Source organism: Maylandia zebra, linkage group LG6 (genome assembly GCF_041146795.1).
Source record: "Maylandia zebra isolate NMK-2024a linkage group LG6, Mzebra_GT3a, whole genome shotgun sequence".
Lineage (NCBI taxonomy): Eukaryota > Metazoa > Chordata > Actinopteri > Cichliformes > Cichlidae > Maylandia > Maylandia zebra.
In genome coordinates, this window is record NC_135172.1 from 3,595,802 (window position 1) to 3,618,785 (window position 22,984).

Genomic DNA, 22,984 nt, shown 5'->3' on the forward strand with positions numbered 1-22,984 from the left:
ATTGTGTCATTTGAAAACAGAAAACTTTCCAAGGTGTCCAAATTGAAGTGTTTATTTCTTAACCTGCTGTTTGTTTGTTTGTTTGTTTGTTTAGGAAGAGTGTAAATGGGCTACTGACGGGATACAAAACGTTGCCAACTTGTAAGTACCTGATTGTACTTCTGCAGTAGAAGCAGCCTGATTTTCAGTGTAAAGCTGTTTTGATGCAGTTATACTTCTTTAACTGTGAGATTTGCAGGCTGAAGAGCACCTCCAGTCTGTTGCACACTGAATCATCCACAACACACTGAATAATAACACTCAAAGCTTTAGTGCACTAAAGCTTTACTATACTTTAGTATACTGTATACTTATTATACAGGTACATATCCACCCATTAATGAGTTTAATCAGAGAAAAATAGTGAGGCTTAACAAACAGACAGAGATATCAAAGGGAGTAAAAGGTTTGACAGCATCAATATAATTCATGCAGAGATGTAAACCGGAGCACTCACAGTCAGCTCAATGCATCAACAGAAAGTTATCAGCACAACGATTCAGACAAAGAGCTTTTTAGGGTAAAGACTGAATATTATCAGTCACCTGACCTGCGTCCGACTGAACGGCATTCCACCAGAAACAGAGCGCTCTGGGAGAGCCTCGCATACAAGAGTCTGCTGGTGTCACCAGTTCCAGCACTAAAATGGAAAATTGTGATTTCACATGATGTTTTTGTTACTTTTGTCTTAATAAAGGTCCTGGTGCACCATGAGTTCATCAGTCAGTGACCCTCCCTCTTTAACGTTTGGCTACAGATTTGGTGGGCTTCCTGAACTCTTTTACTTTGCAGTAATACTACTTACAGCTGGTCACAGAATATAGGAGAGAGGGACTTGTTGCAAAGGTGCCATGCTATTACGTTACCGTGCTCAGAATTCAGAGCTCCTTAGAATGAGCCACTTTTATACCCTTGTAGCTTGTTGACTGCAAATACCTGAATTTTATCTCTATAGTGTAGCTGCACAAGCTGATGAATGACCTGTTAGTGCCAAACAGACATGAAGTGTACTTCACAAGTGCTGCTCTTTATATGGCAGCTGTTAACCTTCTAATTATGTTCTTAGAGCTTGAGCTCAAGTAATTAGTGATGTGGGTGTTTATCGTTTTCATTATGACTGAATGTCATAGTTCAAAGAAGTGGATCTGTACAGTTCAGTTGAGGGGGTACAAGGACCTTTGGCCAATAAGAAACGTCATTAATGTTAAACTTACTATAAATGTGTCATATGGTCATTGTGTGAATAATTATCAAGGAAGAGCACTGTCCTGTCCTCTAACACAATCAACCCAGTGTGAGTTACATGTGGGCGGGTCTACAGGAGGCTCTTCAGCCTGCTGTGGAGAGAATGATATAATAAATAGTTTTAAAGTGCTTTGTTGGCTCCATTTACATATAGGTGATTTTCACGTACTTTACCAACGACGTATATGCCACCCTGCCCCACCCCTGTAAGACTTTCTCGATCCGCCACTGTGACCGAAGAAGCTGCAGTCCTTTGAAGCAAAAGTCAGGGCAGAAAAACTCCTCACAGTCCGGCCTTAAGCGCGGGAGATTTCTTCCTGTGTTGTGACGTGGTTCACGGTGTCGTAGCGACCATCGTGCGGTATCAACAAAGGCTGCCGTTGTCAGAGGGATTTATACCAGTTACTTGTTACAATATGGAAGAAACCCAACAGCGTTCTAGTTTAAACAGGTAACCTTTCTCTACACGTGACGGGAAAGGCTCGGATTTCCACCGAGAAGCAGCTGAGTCTGTCCGCTTGTGGTGCGCTGTTACGTAGTGTTTTAGTATATGTTCCACCCTGAGCCAATGTCTTTCATTTATCAGTCCGTCACAGTGTTTTTCACATTTATTTTTAATGCTCGGAGGTCGTAAAACTGTCTCACTGGGCTGTTAGTGACGTTTCGAGTTTTATGGTGCGTTCCTGCATCGCCGGAAGTTCCCAGTTGGAGAGATTTTGTGGAATGCCAAAAAAAAAATTGCATAAAAGGTCGGAACATACCCCAAGTTACCGATCCAATAGTAAAAGCGTGAACCTTTAATCTGCACTGTTGTGGATTTTGACTCACCGTGTGCAGAGGCTCTATTCCTGATAAGCGCAAAGTATTATGCTGCTCCCAGTGATACCTGCACGGCTCTACCTTGCCGAGAACCAAATTAAATCCCGTTTTTTCTACATTTATTCTCTCAAACACGATAATCGGGAGTGACGTCAGTCCCAAATACACTTCCTGTACTCCAGGTTATCTGTTTAGTCTCGCTTGAAGTGGAGTTTTCCGAGATCGACACATGTTTTGGTCCTTGTTGCAACAACAGACCCAGTTTTGCTGTTGACTGCTTAAAGCTTTCATCATCTTCCCATTATCCTTCTGTCTTCATGATTTCTTCCACCTCGATGAGTTCCCTCTTTCCAGACACTAGGAAGTATCTCCCACAGCCTAACACTGCCGCCTCTGCTTTTTCTCTGCTGGGACAGTTTTCTTTGGTTGCACATCTGGCCCTTGTTTCTCCAAACATAAGCCCCGTGGCTCTCAGTAGTTTGTGTTATCGTTTGTGGCTCAGTACAGAGGTTTGTTTGTCAGGGGGCTTATGTGAGTCATTTTGGGGGAAATATTATTTTTATTATTCATAATGTTAATTAAAAAAAAATGTGCAATACTAAATAGTAATACAATTCTTATTCATCTTTTAATATAATTAAAAACTCTCAGTGTTGTCATTGTCTGTTGGACACTAACGCTGGCACCCTACCATCCCTGTAAACTGCTGCAGAGGGCAGCCAGAGCAACATCCCAGTGCCAGACACAACAGGCACTGTGTCCACTCTTTCCATACTCTGACAGCTTAGCTGATTTTGGGGCAGGAGGAAGATCTACAGAGTATTAGTGACATGGTTTTAATGTTGTGACTAATTGGTGTATATCTGAATAGTATCAGTCTTGTTACAAGTGCTGATACTGAAAACCATTATGTTCAAGCTTTTACTAAAGGTTATGCACATTGAGCTTCTACTCAGGAGACTCTGTGGTGTTTATATGTAAATGATTGTTTTGGCAGCTCATCAATTAATACATACGAATGTACACATCAGATAACACAAACTGAATCGTAACATTGATGGTGAGGTACCAGAGTGACGGCTCACAAAGCTGTGAAGTCCCTTAAACCAGAATTGGACAGTTTTTGTTTTCTCTCACATAACTTCATAAATCTCTTGGGTTTTTTCTCTATAGTGGCAAAACCAAGAAAAGAGAGGACTACCTTGAGTGGCCAGAGTACTTCATGGCTGTGGCTTTTCTGTCAGCACAAAGAAGCAAAGACCCGAGCTCCCAGGTACGTCTGCGTTTGCTTATTTGTCAGGGCTGAAACAGATACTTTACTATGAGTTCATATCCAAATTTCTGGTGTACAGAACTGAGGTGTGGTTCAGGTTTAGAAGAGTCTTTTACTATGAGTTTACTGTTGTTGTTGTCATTTGCATGTTGGCATGAGAATGTGTGGTTGCTCGCTCATCTCTCCCCAGCTGTCTGAGGACACTGAGGAGCTCCCAGGCCGGCCGAAAGGCACAATCTCCCATTGTGTTAAAATATAATGTATTAGCAGGAACGTTTCTAATGCAATAGTTTAATGTGAAAACGGTCAAACGTCACCTTCATTGTCAAGCTGTCTTCGCACAATCCTAGTTTAGTTTGTTTCCTCTTGCTGTCCAAAAACAGGGAGACAAGGTTTAGGCCTGCTCAGATGTGATGTTCACTGTTGATGTAATGATTATTTAACACAGTTACTCAGACTCTGAAGGAAAGAAAAACAGGGAAAAATTGAACGTGCCCCAAAAATTGTATTTCCTCCCAATTTAAATATGCAGATGAAAGAAAGAGAAAACACACACAAATTTAAGGTGAGCTGAATATTAGAAAGTCTGTCAGGGAGCGAATTTGGGGCATGCATTATTGTAAAATAGGACGTGGTGGTATAATAATTTTAATTTGATGGTCTTGTTTTTATAAATATAGGAATCAGTTCTTTGTGTGTGTCCCTCTCTTTATGTCCCTCTGTCTCGGTGTCTCTCACAGGTGGGAGCATGTATAGTGAACCAGGAGAATAAGATAGTGGGCATCGGTTACAATGGTATGCCTAATGGCTGTAATGATGACCTGCTGCCATGGTCTCGCTCTGCTGATGACCGGCTTGACACTAAATACCCTTATGGTGAGAATGCACACTGTCATTTTTGCTTTCTTCTACAACAGCTTGTTTTAAAATGGTGTATTTGGTGCATTAAAGTAACAAAGCACTCCTGCTTTCATCCACCTTATGTGTGGGAGAATGTCTGGAGTAAACCAAATCCTATCTACATTTGCACCATACTGCCAAAAGTATCTGTTCATCTGCCCTCACACCTGAGCGACTCATTCTTTCACAGATGTTTATCTGTGTGTGATTTTATGCACCTGTGATCATGGAAGTGGGTGGAAAATTTTCAAACGTTTGGCCAGTTGGGGGCAGCAGAGGCTACATGATGAAGTGCTATCAAACTTGCAGTGTGTTTTAGTGACTGAGGTTTGTTTCGATGTCGTGTCTCACAGTGTGCCACGCAGAGCTGAATGCTATTATGAATAAGAACAGTGCTGATGTGAAGGACTGCACCATGTATGTGGCGTTGTTCCCCTGTAATGAGTGTGCCAAGCTCATTATTCAGGCAGGTGAGTATTAACAGCACACACTGTAACTGTTTCTACATTCATACTGATTCATGAAGGTCCAGGTAATAATATTAGGAGTCACAGCCGCCAATGTTGGCAGAACTCACTTCATTTTTAATAATAATAATAATAATAATGGATTATTATGGTCTGATTGGTTAGCCATCACCAGTTTGTCTGAATAACAAATCTACACTGTTAGACATTTTATTGTATTTTTACAGCAACTTACTGGCAACACTATTGCCAGTAAGTTACTGTAATTACTGATCTACAGTATCTTTACTGTTGTGATGTTTTACAGTTCAACCACTTTACTGTAAACATATATTACAGTATAACAGCTTTACTGTAAACGTGGTTTACAGTTAGAAAGACTTACCGTGATTAAGTTTTATAGTATCACTGTACTGCAAATGTGGTTTATGGTATAACACTGTAATTGTGTACAGTATAATTTGTTTAGACTGTAATTGTGTTTTACAGCAAATAAAAATAATGTTAACATTCATATTCAATATAAGAACATTTACAAAAAACAATATAATTCAATAAAGTAGTCTCAGAATAGTGAATTAAACCAACATTTATTGTTGATATTTTTTTTAACAAGAAAAACATTTTTCAACTGAATAAAAACAATGTCAATAACCAAAATAAATAGAAGCGTACATGAAAACTACACAGTCCTTCACCTTTCTGTGTCTGATTTTTTTTAAGGAAAACAGTTTTTCATTCCACTAAAAACAGGACAAACCCACCAGCATGAACATTAAATAAACTATTACAATTGTAAAACAAAAATCATTTACAAAATGTAATAATTATCAGTGGGTCCCAGGAAATAGAATGTGACATGGGATTTAGATTTCCGTTACCAGGATGGTCGGGTTCAGTGTAGTCTTTATCACCACCTGTCAAAGACACATCATCAATATTCATGTTTGCTCAGGTTATTCACTTGTTCACATCTGTCTGAGATCATTCATACTGTTGTATGGATGTGTGTACAGTATGTATATAATTATCAGCTATGTAAAAGATATTATCATCTCTGTATTCTTACCTAGTTGGAAGTCCTCCATTCAAACTCAGAGAGCCGCTGGAGGAAGGTGGTGATCCGAGGGCTGATGCTTGTAACCTTCCTCTTTACGACACGACCTGTCTTGCAGCTTGTACCAAGTTTTGCAGGGCATTTTGTTCCCATGTCTGGATTGATCCTCATAAAGAACCTTTTAACGGAAAAAAGGCTGCTTTAATTTCAAAATTAAAACATACATTACAGCAATCACCTATATGTTTCTGCAACTGTAGTCAAGCTATCACATATATTTCATTCTTAAATGGTGTAAGCTTTAATGGTGTAAAGTATTTACCTCTGTATCATCTCCTGTGTGATGGACGCTGACTCCTGATACTCAAGGTTGAAAACGTAGTATGACGCAAAGAAGACAGCAAGGGTGCTGGCAAAGTCATGCATCTGCTCAGGCTCATAAAATGCCTTGCCCTCCAAACTGATCATCCAGCGGCTTGCAGACATGAAATTATTCCCTAAAAACAGACAAGAGTCCAATAAGACAATGTGCTCACCCTTACAAATAAGGTTTCCACAAGAATGCTGGATAGCAGGCCTCACACTGTACAAAAATAGAATCCATACGGTTTGCTGCTATTTCTCTTATTATTTATTATGTAATGAAAATTATGATCAATTACAGGAAAAAACTGCCTAATGTTTTGGCATTTTGGCCTGTGCTGAAATGTTAGGCTGTTTTTTCCTGTTGGTCATTGTGTATAATAAGAGAAACAGCAGCAAACTGTGTGTATTCTATTTTTATACAATATAAAACAGACAAACCCCTGTTAAGTAAGTTGTTGTGGGTACAAATACCACAATAATTACATAGATTTTTTACAAAAATATTACAAGAGGATTGAAAGTATTTACTTACCAAGCGCTATTACCCTTGGTGTGATGGGTAAGGTCATCTCTCTCTCAACAGACATCTTGGTGGAAAAAGCCTTTAAAACACAAACACTGAGGCGGGAAAAGACAGAGAGACAATTGTCAATTTAATGTTGCATTTATTTAACCCTTGAAAAATATATTTACATAAGTAAATAAAAGAAAAAAAAAACACAACCCATCTTTTCCAGAATAATTCAACTAATTGCTCTTTTGACCAACCTAACACAGACGTTACACGGTTTTCCTATGAAAAAGACCCTGGAAGACGTTGTATTAAAGGGAAAAAAACATGCTCCCCTTCCCACTTAAAAAAATAATAAATATTAAACTTAGGTTGGAGTTCCTCATGCCACCAACCTAATGTTATATTAACTTTTTAATGTTGTGCACTGCAGCTCACACAAAATTAAATAAAGCAGGCTAACCTACATGAGCAAGCTCAAAACTGGATAAGATTGTTTTAGCAGTCTCTAAATTTCCAAAAAAAAGTTGTCTTTCTTTATTCTCATTAAATGTGTATTTTTACCTGCTGCTTTAGCTGAAGCTAAATGTCCCACTGTTAGCATGGCCAGCTTCTCAATAGTCATAGAACAGAAGCGCAGGAGGACAATGCACCACAGTCGGCGGGAAAAAGACAAAGACTGTCGTTGCGCCTGTGTTCTTCGCCCCTCCCCGTGGAAAATATATATCTAAATATATATTTAAATAAGAAAAGAAAAAAACACACACAACCTATTTTTTCCAGAATAATTCAGCTAATGTGCTATTTCGACCAAGCTAACACCGATTTTAAGCCCCCCCCCCCCACACAAAAAATATATATGCTCTTAAGAATTAATAAACGAGTATGTTAGGTAGGAGAGTCCTTTGCATTACCTTATGACGTCCCGTTTGCAGTTTCCACACAGAGGTCCAACAATAACGAGGTGCAAAATCTTTTGTCCTCTCGAGCATATCGTAATGAAGAGTTAACAAAGTTGGACTGTCTTTCCTCTCCTGTCAATCACTGGATCACAGGTCATGTCAGTCAGGATATGGAGTGGTGGTTGGTAGAGGTGGTTGGTAGAGGTAGGTGGGTGGGTGGGCGGGGCCAGCATGCATTCAGTGTGTGTTTCACTAAGTTGGGTTGACTAGTTCCCAGAAGAGTTCTGTACATGTTGCACGTTCAGTAAATGAGCAATTCAGTTACTGCTCGACTGAGAAGCCTCCGCCAAATTATTACAATATTCTCCACTGACTGAAGTTCGCCTTTGGCAACGCAGTGGCAAGCACACATTTGCAGCAGCTGTGCATGTGCATACAACTGCATGCAGCAGATTAGATGATCAGAATTCTTGAACCTTACACACAGGCAAGTCCCCTAAAAAGTCAAAACCATAATACTTTCACTGGTATCATACTGACAAATGGCATAGGTTGGAGGAAAATCTGGAAATGGTTGGCAGTGAAAGAGTTAAAATGTAATGCACTATTGCAACCAACCACTGAAAGAGTAAAAATACACAAACAGTATGATGAACCATTCAAATCACATAATACAGTAGCACTACTGCTAATGTGTTAACGGTAGGTATAACTACTACCGCAATTTTAAAAAATACAGTAAGTAAATGTAAATAACCTTAATATACCCATAATGCAAAGCAAATTACAGTAATTAACTGTAGAAATGTTTTCAGGTAAGTTACTGGGCATTTTGTGGTATTTTACTGTGAAAAATACAGCAAAGGTTAACAGTGTAGCAGACACCCAACAAAGTCAGACGACTGTATTTGTCTTTCTGTGACTTGTCCCTTGTAAGAGTTATATATTCAGTTAAAAGTCCACACCTCCATCCCATAATGACTGATTTAAAATATGTTGTCAAGTAGAGTCAAAACTATTTAAAAAATTGTGATTAAAGCACATTTCCATTTGTGCCCAGCTATTATTCTACAAAGAAACTTGTTAGAAACAGTATTTTTATGGCCTCTCTCGGCTTTGATAACAGCTTGCATGTTTTCTGGCATTGCTCTTGTACTTGCTGTGATGCTCTTTTGTTAGTGACTTACAAAAGGTTTCTAGCTGTTCCCATCGACCTGCTTTGGATGAAACTTTGTGTGATCCATCCAAATCCACCAAATCCCAAAAGTGTGCAGTGGAATTAAAGTCCACACTTGAGTACTTGAACTGACGGACTGTCCGAATCAAAGTTACTTTTTCTTGGTTAGTTAAGCTCGGCGTCGCTTTAAAGTTTGCTTGTGGCCTTTGTCTTGTTGGTGCCCACAACAGTCCAGAAGGGTTTCCATGATGCAACAAGATGCTGTCGTAGACAATGTCAATTTTCACAAATTTCCCCATGTTGTTTCCAGAAATGTAACCCCGCGTGCGTGCGTGCGTGCGTGCGTGTGTGCGTGCGTGTGCGTGTGTGTGTGCGTGCACAGGAACAGTACCTAGTTGCAGTCACCTGCAGCTCCCTGACAGATCTGAAGTCTTCCTGTACATTTGTTGACCTCCTTAATGCTCAGTCGCTGCTTCTTAGCAGCTATTCTTCCTTTTTCAGCCTTGTTCATTCAGTTGTCTGATTATGGTCATTCTGAAAATCTTCTCAGACTAGTTAAGACTTCTTCGTAGCAGTAATCTTCTTTTCTCTCCCAGTACTTAAAAGTTTGAGGTGTGTGGCATCTGTTTCAGTCAGCTTTCATTTTCTGCCTCTTCTTGGCACATTTTCTAAGTACCAGTGTTTGCAGCATGCTTGACCACATCGTGAGAACAACATCTTTCCCCCTATTTGTTTCAAAGACCACCCAGTTATTCACATTTTCATTTAGTTCTAGATGATTTAGACTGCTCAGAGAAGACATAAATTATAATAACAATGCGATTTGCTGTCTGTGCAGGTACTCGGTCACCCAGGATGTGGTCGTCTTAGGAGCTTGAAAGGAAGGCAGTTTGACTTCTTTAGGTTTTTTGAAGATGAAAACAGCCTCTCATCCAAGAGGACGAGAGGCTGTTTTCAAACCAACAGTGTTTAAACCCCAGTGGTCGCTGACCATCTATTAGTCATCAGTGTTATCATATGAGCCAAGGTGTGATAAGAGGGCGTAGGGGGCGACCGTGGTTCAGGGGGTTGGGAAGCTCATCTTGTAACCGGAAGGTTGCCAGTTCGATCCCCAGCTCTGTCTGTCTTTGTCCTTGGGCAAGACACTTCACCTACCACCTGCTGGTGTTGACCGGAGGTGGTGCAGCCTCGCTTCTGTCAGTCTGCCCCAGGGCAGCTGTGGCTACACCTGCAGCTGCCTCCACCAGTGTGAATGTGAGACTGAATGAACAGTGGAATTGTACAGCGCTCTGAGGGTCTCGAAAAGCGCTATAAATGCAATCCATTATTATTATTATTATTATTATTATTATTATTGTTATTATTATTATTATTACTACCTCCAGGGGTTTCAGGTGAGCCACATCCTATCACCTGACTTACTTGTCAGATTAAAGGTTCACGCTTGTGATTCTCCACAAGCCTAGGAACTTTTAAAACTGCTCTTAAAACTCACCTCTTCTCATTGGCTTTTAGCAAGGTTTAACTTATTGTTTTAATTTATTGTTTTATCAGTGAGGTGTTTTATGTACTTGTGTTTTATTGTATTTTATATTTGTATTTTCTTGTACAGCACTTTGGTCAGCCTTGGTTGTTTTTAAATGTGCTTTATAAATAAACTTGACATACACGATGTAACCTGGTGCAAAGTGTGAGTGTGGGTTGTGGCCACCACCTCTGTTCAATAATGGTCATTCACAGTGGACATAGATGGCCTTTTTTACATTTAAGAATGTGATTCACTGCTACATCAGGCTGCAGAGTGGGTCAGTCCTTTGGAACAGAAAAGCGTGTATATTTAAAAAGTGTTAAACCCTCATCGGTGTGTCTGTTACTTAGTGTTTAATCAATTAACCTTAATTGATTTGCAATATTCCATCCTCTGTAATATCAAATAAGATTAATTTATGACCCCTCCCTCACTTTCTCCAGGTCTGAAGGAGGTGGTGTATCTTTCTGATAAGTACCATGACACACCTGAAATGACTGCTTCCAGAAGGCTGCTCAGTATGGCAAAGATCGAGTGCAGGTAAGTTACACGTTAGTCTAGAAGGAGAAACTGATGCTTTGTTGCCTTAAGTACGGCCAAACTACTCCGGACCAGAGACTGAATTCAGGCCAGGCGGTGGTTACGTTTCTGCAGTAGTCTGTCTCGGACACTTTCAGAATGTTGTAACTCAGGATGTATCAGGAAGCTTTTCCATGCTTGCAGAATCCCACTGCTGCAGATATTATGGCCAAATAGCAAAACGAAAGCTTGTGCTTGTTCTTAAAAGTTGTTGTGATGATGGTGCTTCACCTAAATTTCACACAATTCCTCCTTCATTCAGTACAGAGAAAAATCTCTGTGAATGTTGTCATACTGTGACTGTAGTTGAGACTGCCCAATAGATGCATGCTAAATCCAATAGCACGAGTAAGTGGAACTGCATCCAAATCTTAAACTTCAGATTTTATATCAGTTGCAATAAAACATTTCTTGAGTGCAGAGGCTAAAGTGGGTGTATTTTTGTTCTATTTCTATTTGATTGCTTTACAAAGTTACCAAGAACTCTGCAAATTCACAAAATTCAGGTTGCATTTGTAAATTGGATGAGTGACGAGAGGTTTCTCCCTCTGACAGCGCTGCGTCCAGATGAACACAATCAAACTGTGGGATTTACCTGGATGACTGAGCATGCATCAAGACATACAGTACGCTTATTTACATAGCCCCAATTAACAACAACAGCTATCTTTTAGACGTGTTGACTTACAATAAGTCAGTATAAACAAAGGACCAACAGATCTGAGAACTAAGCGGACAGACATGGAAGGGAGCACAACAAATGAACTGTGCAAGTGAAAATGTGGTGAAAGGTTTGGAATTGTTATGGAGGTCAGAAAAGGATGATTGATGTATTTGATTTAAAGGGAAAAGAAGATGTAAAGAAAAGTAAAGCGCCTGTTTCAGCGGGAGAAACGTGTCGTTTTCCTCAGCTGGGATGAACGGCTGAAAAATAGGATCAAGGGTGTGCAGAGCAGCCACAGCTCCACCTGCTGGTGATCCCAAGAAAGTACCAAATCAAGATTTCACCAACCCTATAGACCAGAGGGATCAAAGTCATTTTACATTTTACAACCACAAACAGCTCACTTTGATCCTAAGGTGGCCAGACCAGTGAAACTCTTTTCTGTCAGTGTAAAGAAGTTACACATTTAACTGTTTGTTTGTTTTTTACTAAAGCAAAAAAGGTTGGAGATTGGCCTATAATTAGACTGCTGGGTCTAGAGATGCTTTTTGAGTAAAGGTTTAACTACAGCCAGCTTGAAGGCCTGTGGTACATAACTGATTATTAGAGATAGGTTGATCATATTTAAGATCGAAGCATTAATTAATGGCAGGACTTCTTTGAGCAGTTTTGTAGGAATGGGGTCTAAAAGACACGTTGATGGTTTGGAGGAAGTAATTATTGAAGTTAACTCAGAAAGATCAATTGGAGAAAAAGAGTCTAACTTAACATCAATGGTACTAAGAGTAGCTGTAGATAATATTACATCTGTGGGATGATTACTGGTAATTTTTTCTCTAATGATTAAAACTTAATTTGTGAAGAAGTTCATGAAGTCATTACTAGTTAACGTTAAAGGGATGGTTGGCTCAACAGAGCTCTGACTGTTTGTCAGCCTGGCTATAGAGCTGAAGAGAAACCTGGGGTTGTTCTTATTTTCTTCAATCAGTGACGAATAGTAAGATGTTCTGGCTTTGTGGAGAGCTTTCTTATAAAGCAGCAAACTATTTCTCCAGGCTAAATGATGATCCTCTAGATTTGTGACACGCCATTTCCTCTCCAGCTTACGAGTCATCTGCTTTAGGCTACGTGTTTGAGAATTATACCACGGAGTCAGGTACTTCTGATTAGAGACCTTAGTGTTCACTGGACCTACAGTATCCAGAGTCGTACGTAGTGAGGAGGTGAAATTATTAACAAGATAATCGACCTCTGTTGGAGCAGCGTTCAGATAGCTGCTCTGCTCTATGTTGGTACAGGGCATTGAAGATGATAACAGTGGGTGGATTATATTCTTAAACTTAGTTACAGCACTTTCAGAAAGACATCTACTGTGATAAACGTCTACTCTCCACCACTGTGTAATCAATTATTGTAAATGTAAATGTTATCAGGAAATGATCAGACAGGAGAGGGTTTTCAGGAAACACTGTTAAATGTTCAGTTTCTATGCCATATGTTAAAACAAGATCTAATGAGCTGTAGATAAGGTCTGCTGTTAGACTAAAATAAAAAGGTACCCACCAGAGCACTCACTGTGAACGATGCACTGATCACACCTGCATTTTAAAGATAAGAACACAGCTGGTCACAACAAAATAAGAAACACACTAATAAATAATCGTAAAGGTAGAAATGATCAACTTTATTATCTTGTACAGACCTGCATGCAGCCTCTCTGTTCAGGCCTGAGTTGCAGCTGTGCTGCTCTGGATTCGACTCTTTATTTGCTACGATTAGTTCTCTACAGTCTGGACTCTGCTGTTAGTGAGGGGAAGAGCTGTGTCTGTCTGCAGCCACAGCACTGTTTGTATCACAGTTGTTTCAAACGAGTATCGTAACCCTGCACTTCTAGAAAGCTCATCATACAGACAAGACTCGGGGAGGCCTGTGCAACTCGGGGGCCGTTTCAGGAACACCTGCTAGACCCAAGTTATGATGCTCGATGTGGCTTAAAAAGATCCCAAGACGTGTCTGTGAGCTGAACTATGGATTTTTGTGGTTACAAACCTCTACATGAACCTTGTTATAACTTATCAGAGTAGGAGGCCAATAAAAATCTTTCAAAGGTGCATTTTCTTTTCTTTAAGCATTTTCTGTGTGTAAAGGTGCGTCTCTGACCAGTCTGTGTGTGTTTGGTGTTTTCACAGGCAGTTCAAGCCCAAGAGGACTGAGATTGTCATTGATTTTAGCTCCATTAACTGCTCTGGAATGCTGAACTGTGCAACCAAGTGAAAATGCAAATGCCTCACCTTGGGGAGCTGTTGAATGAGGCAGTGAGTCAAAGGGACTTTGATGCCTCTTTTTGTGTTTGTCTTCTCGCCTCCTGCTTTGTCCAAAGGAAAACTCAAGGATAACCTGACTTTGGCATCTTAGATATTTTGATTTGCTGCTTTAACGTTTTTCTTTTAAAACTTCCTCTGGGTCAAGGAATTCATAAGGCTTATGAACAAACTGTTGTGAGTAAATCAGAAATCTGTTTCTGTCAAGCTTCCAGGCTCGTTCTCCTCCATGAAGATCACTTAACCTTTGTTCACATTCACAGCTGAGACTGGGAGATGCTGTCATTACTGCTGGCACTCGGAGCTTCAGCATTCAGTATTTTATCACTACTTCCCTCCTCTCGGCTGATGCCACCTCTACAATACTGGGCTTTAATATTGTTAATACGAGTTAGCTTCATGCAGCTGAGCCTCATCACTCATTAGAGCCAAATGCTAGTTTTAATTAAGCAAACAAGCTGTGAAAGGCTGATTGTGTATTTTTGTAAATATGATTACTGCAGATCCAGGTGACGTAGGTGCAGCGACTAAAGATCTTGGATGAGGTCGAATCCTGGTGACCTCAACATCTGACCTCAAAGTCGGTGTCAGAGGTCAAGTTTTAAGTCTTGGTGATAAGTCAGGACGATTTCCCCGTGTATGTAGTGCAGCTGCATCTACTACAGGATGAGGTGTGACGCTGGAAGCTGCCAATATTATTTGCAATTAAGTTCATCAAACCTGTTTACCAAAAGTAATGTCTGTAAATTTGACCCCATCCCTGACGTTTTACTTCTACTCTTTAATGCCTCCTCTGTAGTGAAGAATGTCTTTACTGCAGCTGGAGTCAAGTGTCAGAAACAAGAGCACACCGTTGTTATTTTGGACCTTTGTAACAGAATGTTTGATTGTACCACAGTAAATCTTTCATTCATTAAACACGCGTGAAAACGAATCATTTGTTTATTTTGTGTCCGTGCACCACTGAGGCCCACACAGGTAGGAAACACTGCTCACAGCCATGTCAACTGTCACTGCAGCTAAAAAAACTGGGACACATTAATACTGCCCATGTTACACATTATATTATTTATGTTATTGTTATTCTTAGTTAGTGGGGGGGGGGGGTGTTCTTACCACTGTTTTTTCCTGCTATGGTGATGGTAATCATCAGAGATGGGCGGTAACGCCATAGCAGGAACAGTGGTAAGAAAAAAAACAACAATCACAGATGAAGTGTTCGTGATTTCTCAAGGTGGATAAACAAATACACTCATGAAGGCAACAGTGGTCGTCTGAACTGTCCAAACTGGGCCAGTGGCTCCAGTAGAGCCCAGGAACAACATCTCTGATCTCTATCCAGAAGAGTGCAGGGGTAGGACAGCAGACCCTGGAGCTCCCAGGCCTCTGGTAGAGGCTCGAAGGATAAAGACTACCTGCAGATAAAGATGTAAGAAAACAGATGAAGGGAGAGATGCAAGGATTCAGTTAAAATAATGGCTATTTTGATGTTTCCATATTTACTTGATTTCCCTTTTTACATGTATTACTCAGTTGTTCCATTGCTTTAAGAAATTGCACAAATCTGCACACATTTAACTGGACCGTGGTGGGCCTCCTGAACCAAAATTGCCAGGTTGAAGGGGTTTTTTGTTTTTAAATCTCTGTGAAGTCTTGCCTCATGGGGTGTGAATAATCAGAAGGCAGAGCATTAAAATCTTGCAGCACTTGCCCTTGCTCACAAAGGCATTTGTTGAGACCCATTTCAAGTTTGCCAGTGAATATCTACATGGTTTAAGAAGACTTGGCAGAAAGTGCTGAGGTCTGATCAAACAAACTGCAGCTCTTTGACCTGCCATGTTGGGAATGTGAGAAATGCTGCATATGATCCAAAGAGCACAATCCCCACAGCTGTGCATGGTTGTGGAAACGTTATCCTTTGTGGTTGTTTTTCTGCTAAGGGTACAGGATGACTTCACCGCACTGAGAAGCCAATGGACACAACCATGTAGTGAAAGTCTCGTGTTCCCTAACACTGAACATGGGTCGTGGATGGGTCTTCCAGCATTAGAATGAACCAAAACACACTGTGACGGCAACAAAAACGTGGATAAAGAGCACATGGAGTACCCTAGCCTGTCTCCAGACTTCACTCCTGTAGTGAGAAAAACACACTGTGTTCATGTTTGCAGTTTTGTCTTGTTATGCAATATTTGACATTTTAAAAAACAAACAAAAACTATGTTTTCAGAAATATTTGTGGGTGTTTTCACGTTTGCTTGGTTGGTTTTTTGTACTGCTTGAACACTAAAGTGGCCCTCCAATGAGAGGACAGTGCCAGCAGGGGCCCACACCTGAGTTTGAGTGTAAGTGGGCCAAAATATCTCCTGAAATGTGTGAAAACGTGGTGACAAAGAAATGTTTTACTGCTGCAGCAATGACTGCATTATGAAGTTCTTTCAGGATTGTAAGTGTAACACTTACATATTTGCAACAATGACGGGTGGCCCATGATCTCATTCAGGTAGTCTGGATTCCTTGGTTAGAAGCTGGAGAAGAGATGGGAAGAAAAGCCGGACAATGAGCAAACTTGATGGTAGTGTGAGAGAAGCCAAAATCAGACAGCAATGTGGAGGGACTTGATAATGAGCAGAGGTTCTAAAGGTGAAGCATGCTAGGATTTCTCAAGCTGGAGGTAATGGACCAGTGTCTTCTGAGGGCTTAGTGGGTTTATCTGGGGGGGTATCTTGAAATAGAAAATTGAAAGGGGGCTGCCTGGCTGGCTAGTTTCACTTTGTCAAAGCAGTGATGACTACTTTGTAATTTGTTTAAACGAATGAAGGTGACGCTACACAGTTTTGGAGGTATTTGCTGAATTTGGAAGGCCAATTAGGGCAGAACTAGCAGAAGATGTAGCTCATAATGCCATCAGGCAGGACAGCTGATCGTCATAGAAGCTGTTCAAGGTGGCAGGGAGATGTTGACCGGAATGATTATAACAAGAAAAGAGGGTTTAGATGATGCAAGAAGAATCGGATAATAGTCTATAGGATGACTTTGGTGATCAAGAAGAGGACCTGAGTGAAGGCAGAGCATAGGATTAAGTGATGGAAGATGAATAAGGAAGAATGTTGCACAGAGGTCAGGAGGAGTTCAGACGTGCTCTGGGTGGTACAGAAGAGTTACCATATAAGAAAGTCCATCTCCAAAGCTAAGGCAAACTGCAAAGAGGGTATTTCCTGTATCCTCTGGAGAGAGGAAAGAGGCCAAGAAGTCTTTGTGGTGGACTGACGAAGTAGAAATTAGCAAAGAGTAAGAACTGGGAGGCTAGGTGTACAGCAAAGAGCGAGGTGGCAAGGGCAAAACTCATAGTAAGCTGTATGAAAAGGCAGAGAAACCTTGCTGGAAAACAGACCGCTAATGTCACGACACTCATCTTTCACTTATTCATTAAAGTAAAACATCACTACTTCCACATCCAGTTGGTTGTAACTGAGGCAGAGTACGCGCTCCCGATTCAGGGAAACAGATTCTGTCGGGCATACCTGTCTTGGCACGACAACTGTCTGCGGCAGTTTTCATTTGCTGCATGTGTACTTTGAGTTCAACTTTTTATTTCATTTGAAAGACTTTCAACTCAGCATGTGCTTTTTGTTGTTTTTTGCTTTACAAAGTTCTAAATGTTTAAAATGTTTTTTGTACATAAATAAAATTTCACAAGCAAGACACCAGCCATTTTTTATACATAGCATAAAACAGTATATGCAGTGTTATCTTTAATTTACGTGTCTAAAAAGATTTGCAGATCCAGGTGCTCTCTCCTTATGGTCCATTTGGCTCTTTGAGTGTTGCCGACCCCTAATGTAGCCGGTACTGACTCAGGCTCCTCACCTACCAGAGAGGTGACTTTCCATGTCCCACTCACTAGTTTTGGTAGCCTGGGATCGGTACGCCAGGCCTTCGCTTCTGGCCACAGCCCAACACACATTGCACTCGACCCCTATGGCGCCTCCTGCAGGTGGTGGGCCTAAAGGAGGATGGGCCCATGTCCCTTTTTCAGGGCCCCGGCCACCAGACGCTCGCCCTCAGGCACCTTCACCAGACCTGGCAAAAGCTCCCCGACAACATAGCCCCTGGAGTCCCTGGGACACAGAAAGCCCCTCCACCACAATAAGGTAGCGATTCACAGAATATTTCAACAGTCTTATTGTTTTTTAAGAATATTCCAGTAAGGATGGTATATACTGCAGATGGTGAGTCTTCTCTCCTTTCATAATTCCTTCATAATTTTGCACTGAGCAACATTAATCTGAAACTGTTCAAAATTTGTAGACAGAGGTTTGACTTCTAAGACACTCTGCCTGTTTTCATACTGAGCTGTTGCCATTTAACCTAAATGAAAAGAATTAAATGATAAATATTCCTCCAGCTATTCTTTTTAGCAGCAATTCTTTTTCCACCCGTTGTTGCCCTCCTCTGATCTTTTTTGGGAAAACATACTTTGATGAACTATATATACACAAATATTTGTACTATGGTTTTCATGAAATATCAAAATGTCTTAGTTTGAACTTTTTTTTTTATTATTATCTCTTTTATTGGGACAGCTGTTGAACATAACAGTAGTTTGCCTTTTTACATTTTCTTTGCTGTCACATTTTAACTTATAATTGAAAAATAAAGAAGACAGAAAAAGAAGAGAAAAGAAAAGAAGAAAAAAACAAAAACAAACAAAAACACCCCCCCCCCCCCCCCCCAAAAAAAAAAACAACAACAACAAACAAACAAAAAAAAAAAAAAAACAAAAAAAAAACAACCTAGGCTTAGGAGGCAGCAGGACAGGTAGGTTTACGCAGAACTCAGGGTTGTAACATCATACACAAAATCACACCTCATATGCTTAACATAGTCTGTCCATTTAGACCATATTCCGTAGAAGGTATCCCTCTGAAGTTTAAGAGAAAATGACACTTTTTCCATCGTATAGATCTCTTGTACAGAATGTATCCAGTCTTCTATCGTTGGTGGTTCAGGCTTAAGCTATCTTCTCGTAAGAGGCTTTTTACTTGCGGCCAGAAGGATGTACAGGAGTCTTCTGTCGTTGGAATTCAGTTTATGCACTGGTGCATTGCACAAAAACATGGTCTCAAAAGTTGAAGGAAAAACAAATGAAAAAACATTTTGTAAATGATCATGGATTAGAGACCAATACTGGCGAATATCTTTACAGTCCCAAAAGATGTGGAAATGGTTAGCTCCATCTCCCCCACATCTCCAACATTTATCACCAATTCCTCGATATCTTTGTTGAGCAGGGGTAATGAAAAATCTCATAATGCTTTTCCAGCAAAATTCACGCCAAACATTAGACCCAGTGGTAGCCCACTGTATCTTGCATGCGTGAGCCCAACACTTCTCTGTAATTGTCAAATTACCCTCCTTTTCCCACTTCGCTTTAATATACAGAGTGCTGTCGTTTTTACACCGCCGGATGCTGTTATATAATTTAGAAATAATTTTACTTTGCACTTCAGAGTTTGAACATTTGATGTTTTCTATGAATAATCATAAAGGTCTGTGAGATTTGCAAAGCATTACATTCTGTTTTTTATTTACAATTCACACAATGCTTTAGCTTTTCTGAATTAGGTTGTACAACAATAACAATAACATTAATAATAATACTTCATCATTTAAACTGCTCTAAAAATAATTGTTAGTATTTATCTCACCTTATAAATGTCTTTAAGTCTGTTATCTGTACCATATGTGTTCTTGTAAGCAGTTGTCTGTACTTTGTTTACCTGTTTTTTGTGTGTTTTATCCATCAAGGGATTTAAAGCAAAAGCTATCCTGTACAAATCCCATTCTCTCCCTTCAGCCTGTCATGAGTTCTGCATAGTGATCTCACGTGAAACAGAGCTTTGCTGACATAACATAAAGGACTAATGCCACGAGAGAGCCTTGTTCTGCTCCTACAGTCTCAATAGCTGCTGTTTTAAAGCTGGAGCAAAAAGAGTTTATGAGAAAAAGAGTCTTTGAAGAAGCCTTTGTGTGTGTTTGTGGTTGAAAGTGATGACACATTAAGGTTGTTACCTGCTTGCTAGTCACTAGTAAGTTTGATTGTTGACTGAGCATTCTTCTCTTCATTGTTTTGAACAATCTTAAAAACAAACAACAACAGATATTATAAATAAAGAGCCTACAATAATAAAGAGAAAATCCCACGGAGGCCTGGGGCACCTCCCACACTGCAAACAACAGTCTGACCAGTGTTCCCCATCGCGTTCAACCTCATGAATAAACGTACAAATCATGGACTTTAAGGTCTTAATCCGGTCCTCCACCACCCCGTCAGCCTGGGAGTCGTCATGCTCGTCCAAACAGGCTTAATGTTCAGTCACGTAGATCTTTGTGCGAGTGTCAGTATCTCTTTTTGGATGCCAACTCAGGTGATAACCTGGAACAGCACCTGCATCACACTCCTTGCCAATATCCCGCACAGCAGCACTGCTTCAGGATATCACATGGCATAATACACGAGAACTCATTTAAAGCGATATTCCTGTATACTTTATTAAAATATGCTGATGAGGTTCATACCAATGCGCTCAAACCGGACCTCCATTAATGGTAATGGGTGCCACGGAGTGGCCGGCTAATTTACCAGTTGACCTTCCAGACAGCATGCACACCACAGTGCACAGAGACGCTGCAGGCTCAGTTGTACCGAGGGCCCAGACCGAGCTACCAGGTTTACCAGTACCTCTGTGTGCGGCTGAGAGCGTGCCTGCAGCGTCTCCAGCTACTGCTGCTGCCCCGCCCCCTGTTCATGGTGGATGGTAGCCACCATCTATGCAAACAACCGCCCTGCCCGTGAGTCCATCATTGCCTCATGCTGGGAAACCACTCATTACTACCGTGGGACCCAACACATGCACACTGACACTCCTTCAATGACAATTCAGACTTTATTCTTTCAGTGCTTACATACACTGCCTCAGCAGCACTCGCTGGTCCTTGTCAGCTTGCAGTCACTGCTGCTGTCAGCCGCAGCTCTGCTCTTCATCACACATAACTAACCTACTGAGATTTTGACTCATGGAAGTCACGATTAGGTGATGGCTGGCAGCCGTGCCAATTAGACTCCCCTGGCACTGCCCCCAAACCACAGCCAACCACCACAAGACTTCAGATACCTGAGAGTCCAGAAGCTTCTTGGTCAACAAACTTAAAGAAGTCCAGTCGCCTTCTTTTCACCTTTACTGTCCAAAGCAGCCTGAAATCTTACATGACAGCTGTAAGGCTTCTCTCCAGGCTTCTTGACATTCACACAGCGGTCTGTCTTCACCGAAAGGATGACCTTGGATCAGGCCATACAGTTTTATATCCCAACAACTAGGGCTGTGCGATATGACCACAATCTCATATCCCGATATTAAGACATCTATCGTCCGATAATGATATAAATCACAAACATTTAACATTTTCTGTAAACTCTGTGAATCTCGGGCAGCTCGACTTGCGTGAAGTGTTTCCAGCTGGGCGTCGTGTAGCTGGAGTCGAGTGTTTTAACCGATGCATGAAACGATACATTTTTAGTCATAAGTTGTAACGGCGCCGTTTTCTTTGTGAGTATTTATTACACGGCGTGCTGCGGGGAAAAGCCTGTTCTAATGTTTGAGTCTAAGGTTTATTTTTTAGCACCTGACGGCTCTTTTTTGCTTCTCATCCATAAACTCTCTGCATACTTTTTCACGTGATTCAGTTTACTTTGAAAAGTCTCAACAGGATCTTGAGCTTTATTGTGAAAGGTTTATGTGGAAAATAAACAAGCAGACACGCGATGGTGTTACCATCGTTGTTGCTAATGACAACGCATAAAAACAGGCGCTTGTCCGTCCATAGTGTGGTTATATTAAATATAAGAGAAAGAGAGAACTTGAAGAAATTAATGTAGCCACTACAGTGACATCAAAACATGAAAAAATATTGCTGTAAACAGTTTATTTTGTGACACCACGAAACAAACGACAGCGGAAAATGAAACGATAGATGTTTTTATATCGTCATCCGATATATATCGTTATAGGGCTTTGGAGCGTGATGTCACGGGGGTGGGCATGGAAAGGATTTTGGCCCGATCTGCCATTTTGGGGGTCTAAACAAAGCGCAAGTGAAAAGGGAGCGAAGTCACACACAACAGCCATGGTTTGTATTTGCTGTGTGCTCGGCTGCAATGTTCGATCGCACGACCGGCAAGAGAATAAGCTTGAAAAGGGTTTATCTTTTAATTCTTTCCCAACCCGGAAGCAACATGACGCAGCTCGTGTATCGATGTTACCAAACGAAGGCGTCCAGCCTGGATAGCAGCTGTGAGACGAGCTCCAGTTCTCTTCCATCTCCAAATATCTGTTGGTGCTCCTGACATTTTCATTCCGGTAAGTTCTAAATATGTTCATATCACTCTTTATAGCCTATTAGTTTTATTTTCTATGCGCTCTGAGCTCATAGCAAATTAGAACAAACATCCTACTGAGTAATTTTGCAGAACTACCTTCTATCTATAGAGATGCTAATTATTTGGCATTATTGCAGCAAACCAGCCCATGAAATGGATGAAACATCATGACTGGGTTCCAGTGCTACACAAGGGACCTGCTTCAAACAAACCACCATGCCAATCAGATTACTTCTTCCATGTGAGGGTGAAGAGGTGACCCTCCTGGATAAGATGGTGAAGGTTTGGTGAACAGTGTGATAATAAAACCAGGGAACAATGAAACCTGCTCCTGTTGAATATTCTTAAGTCTTTTGCTGTATAAATAGCAGTTTGTTTGTTTTTTCAAAAGATACAGTAAATAAAGTAATGTTAGTAGTGGGTGATATCATGTAAACACTGTCATGATTTTATGTAAACATTTTGTCATTTGTAAACTATAAATGACATCATCATTGTAACTGATGTGATGAACAGCCCTACCAACAACAACACATTATTATTATGACTGTCTTCTTCCTGGAATCAACGCAGCAGTCCTGATGTCTCCCTCCTACTCCGCTCACTCCCGACCTTTTCCTGGAATGACAGAGACAGAAACACCTCCCTGTTTGCCTGTTTGCTGCTCTGGGCGAACACTGCCTGCCCCCCCCCCCC

At 40.8% G+C, this 22,984-nt stretch overlaps 1 protein-coding gene across 2 annotated transcripts in view; it reads left to right on the forward strand.

The window, feature by feature from the left end:
* Window positions 1–14,782, forward strand: part of LOC101478712 (deoxycytidylate deaminase) — a 29,505-nt gene extending 14,723 nt beyond the window's left edge. Inside the window, exons 7-12 of one of the 2 annotated variants that reach the window (XM_004562234.5) lie at window positions 95–141; window positions 3,277–3,376; window positions 4,117–4,252; window positions 4,630–4,746; window positions 10,728–10,824; window positions 13,717–14,782. In XM_004562234.5, the coding sequence (XP_004562291.1) occupies window positions 95–141; window positions 3,277–3,376; window positions 4,117–4,252; window positions 4,630–4,746; window positions 10,728–10,824; window positions 13,717–13,801 (582 nt within the window). In that variant the 3' untranslated portion in view covers window positions 13,802–14,782. Of the gene's footprint in view, window positions 1–94; window positions 142–1,518; window positions 1,736–3,276; window positions 3,377–4,116; window positions 4,253–4,629; window positions 4,747–10,727; window positions 10,825–13,716 lie in introns of those variants that run through there. The other variant, XM_014407272.3, reaches the window with a different exon arrangement.
* The last annotated feature ends 8,202 nt before the right edge of the window (window positions 14,783–22,984 follow it).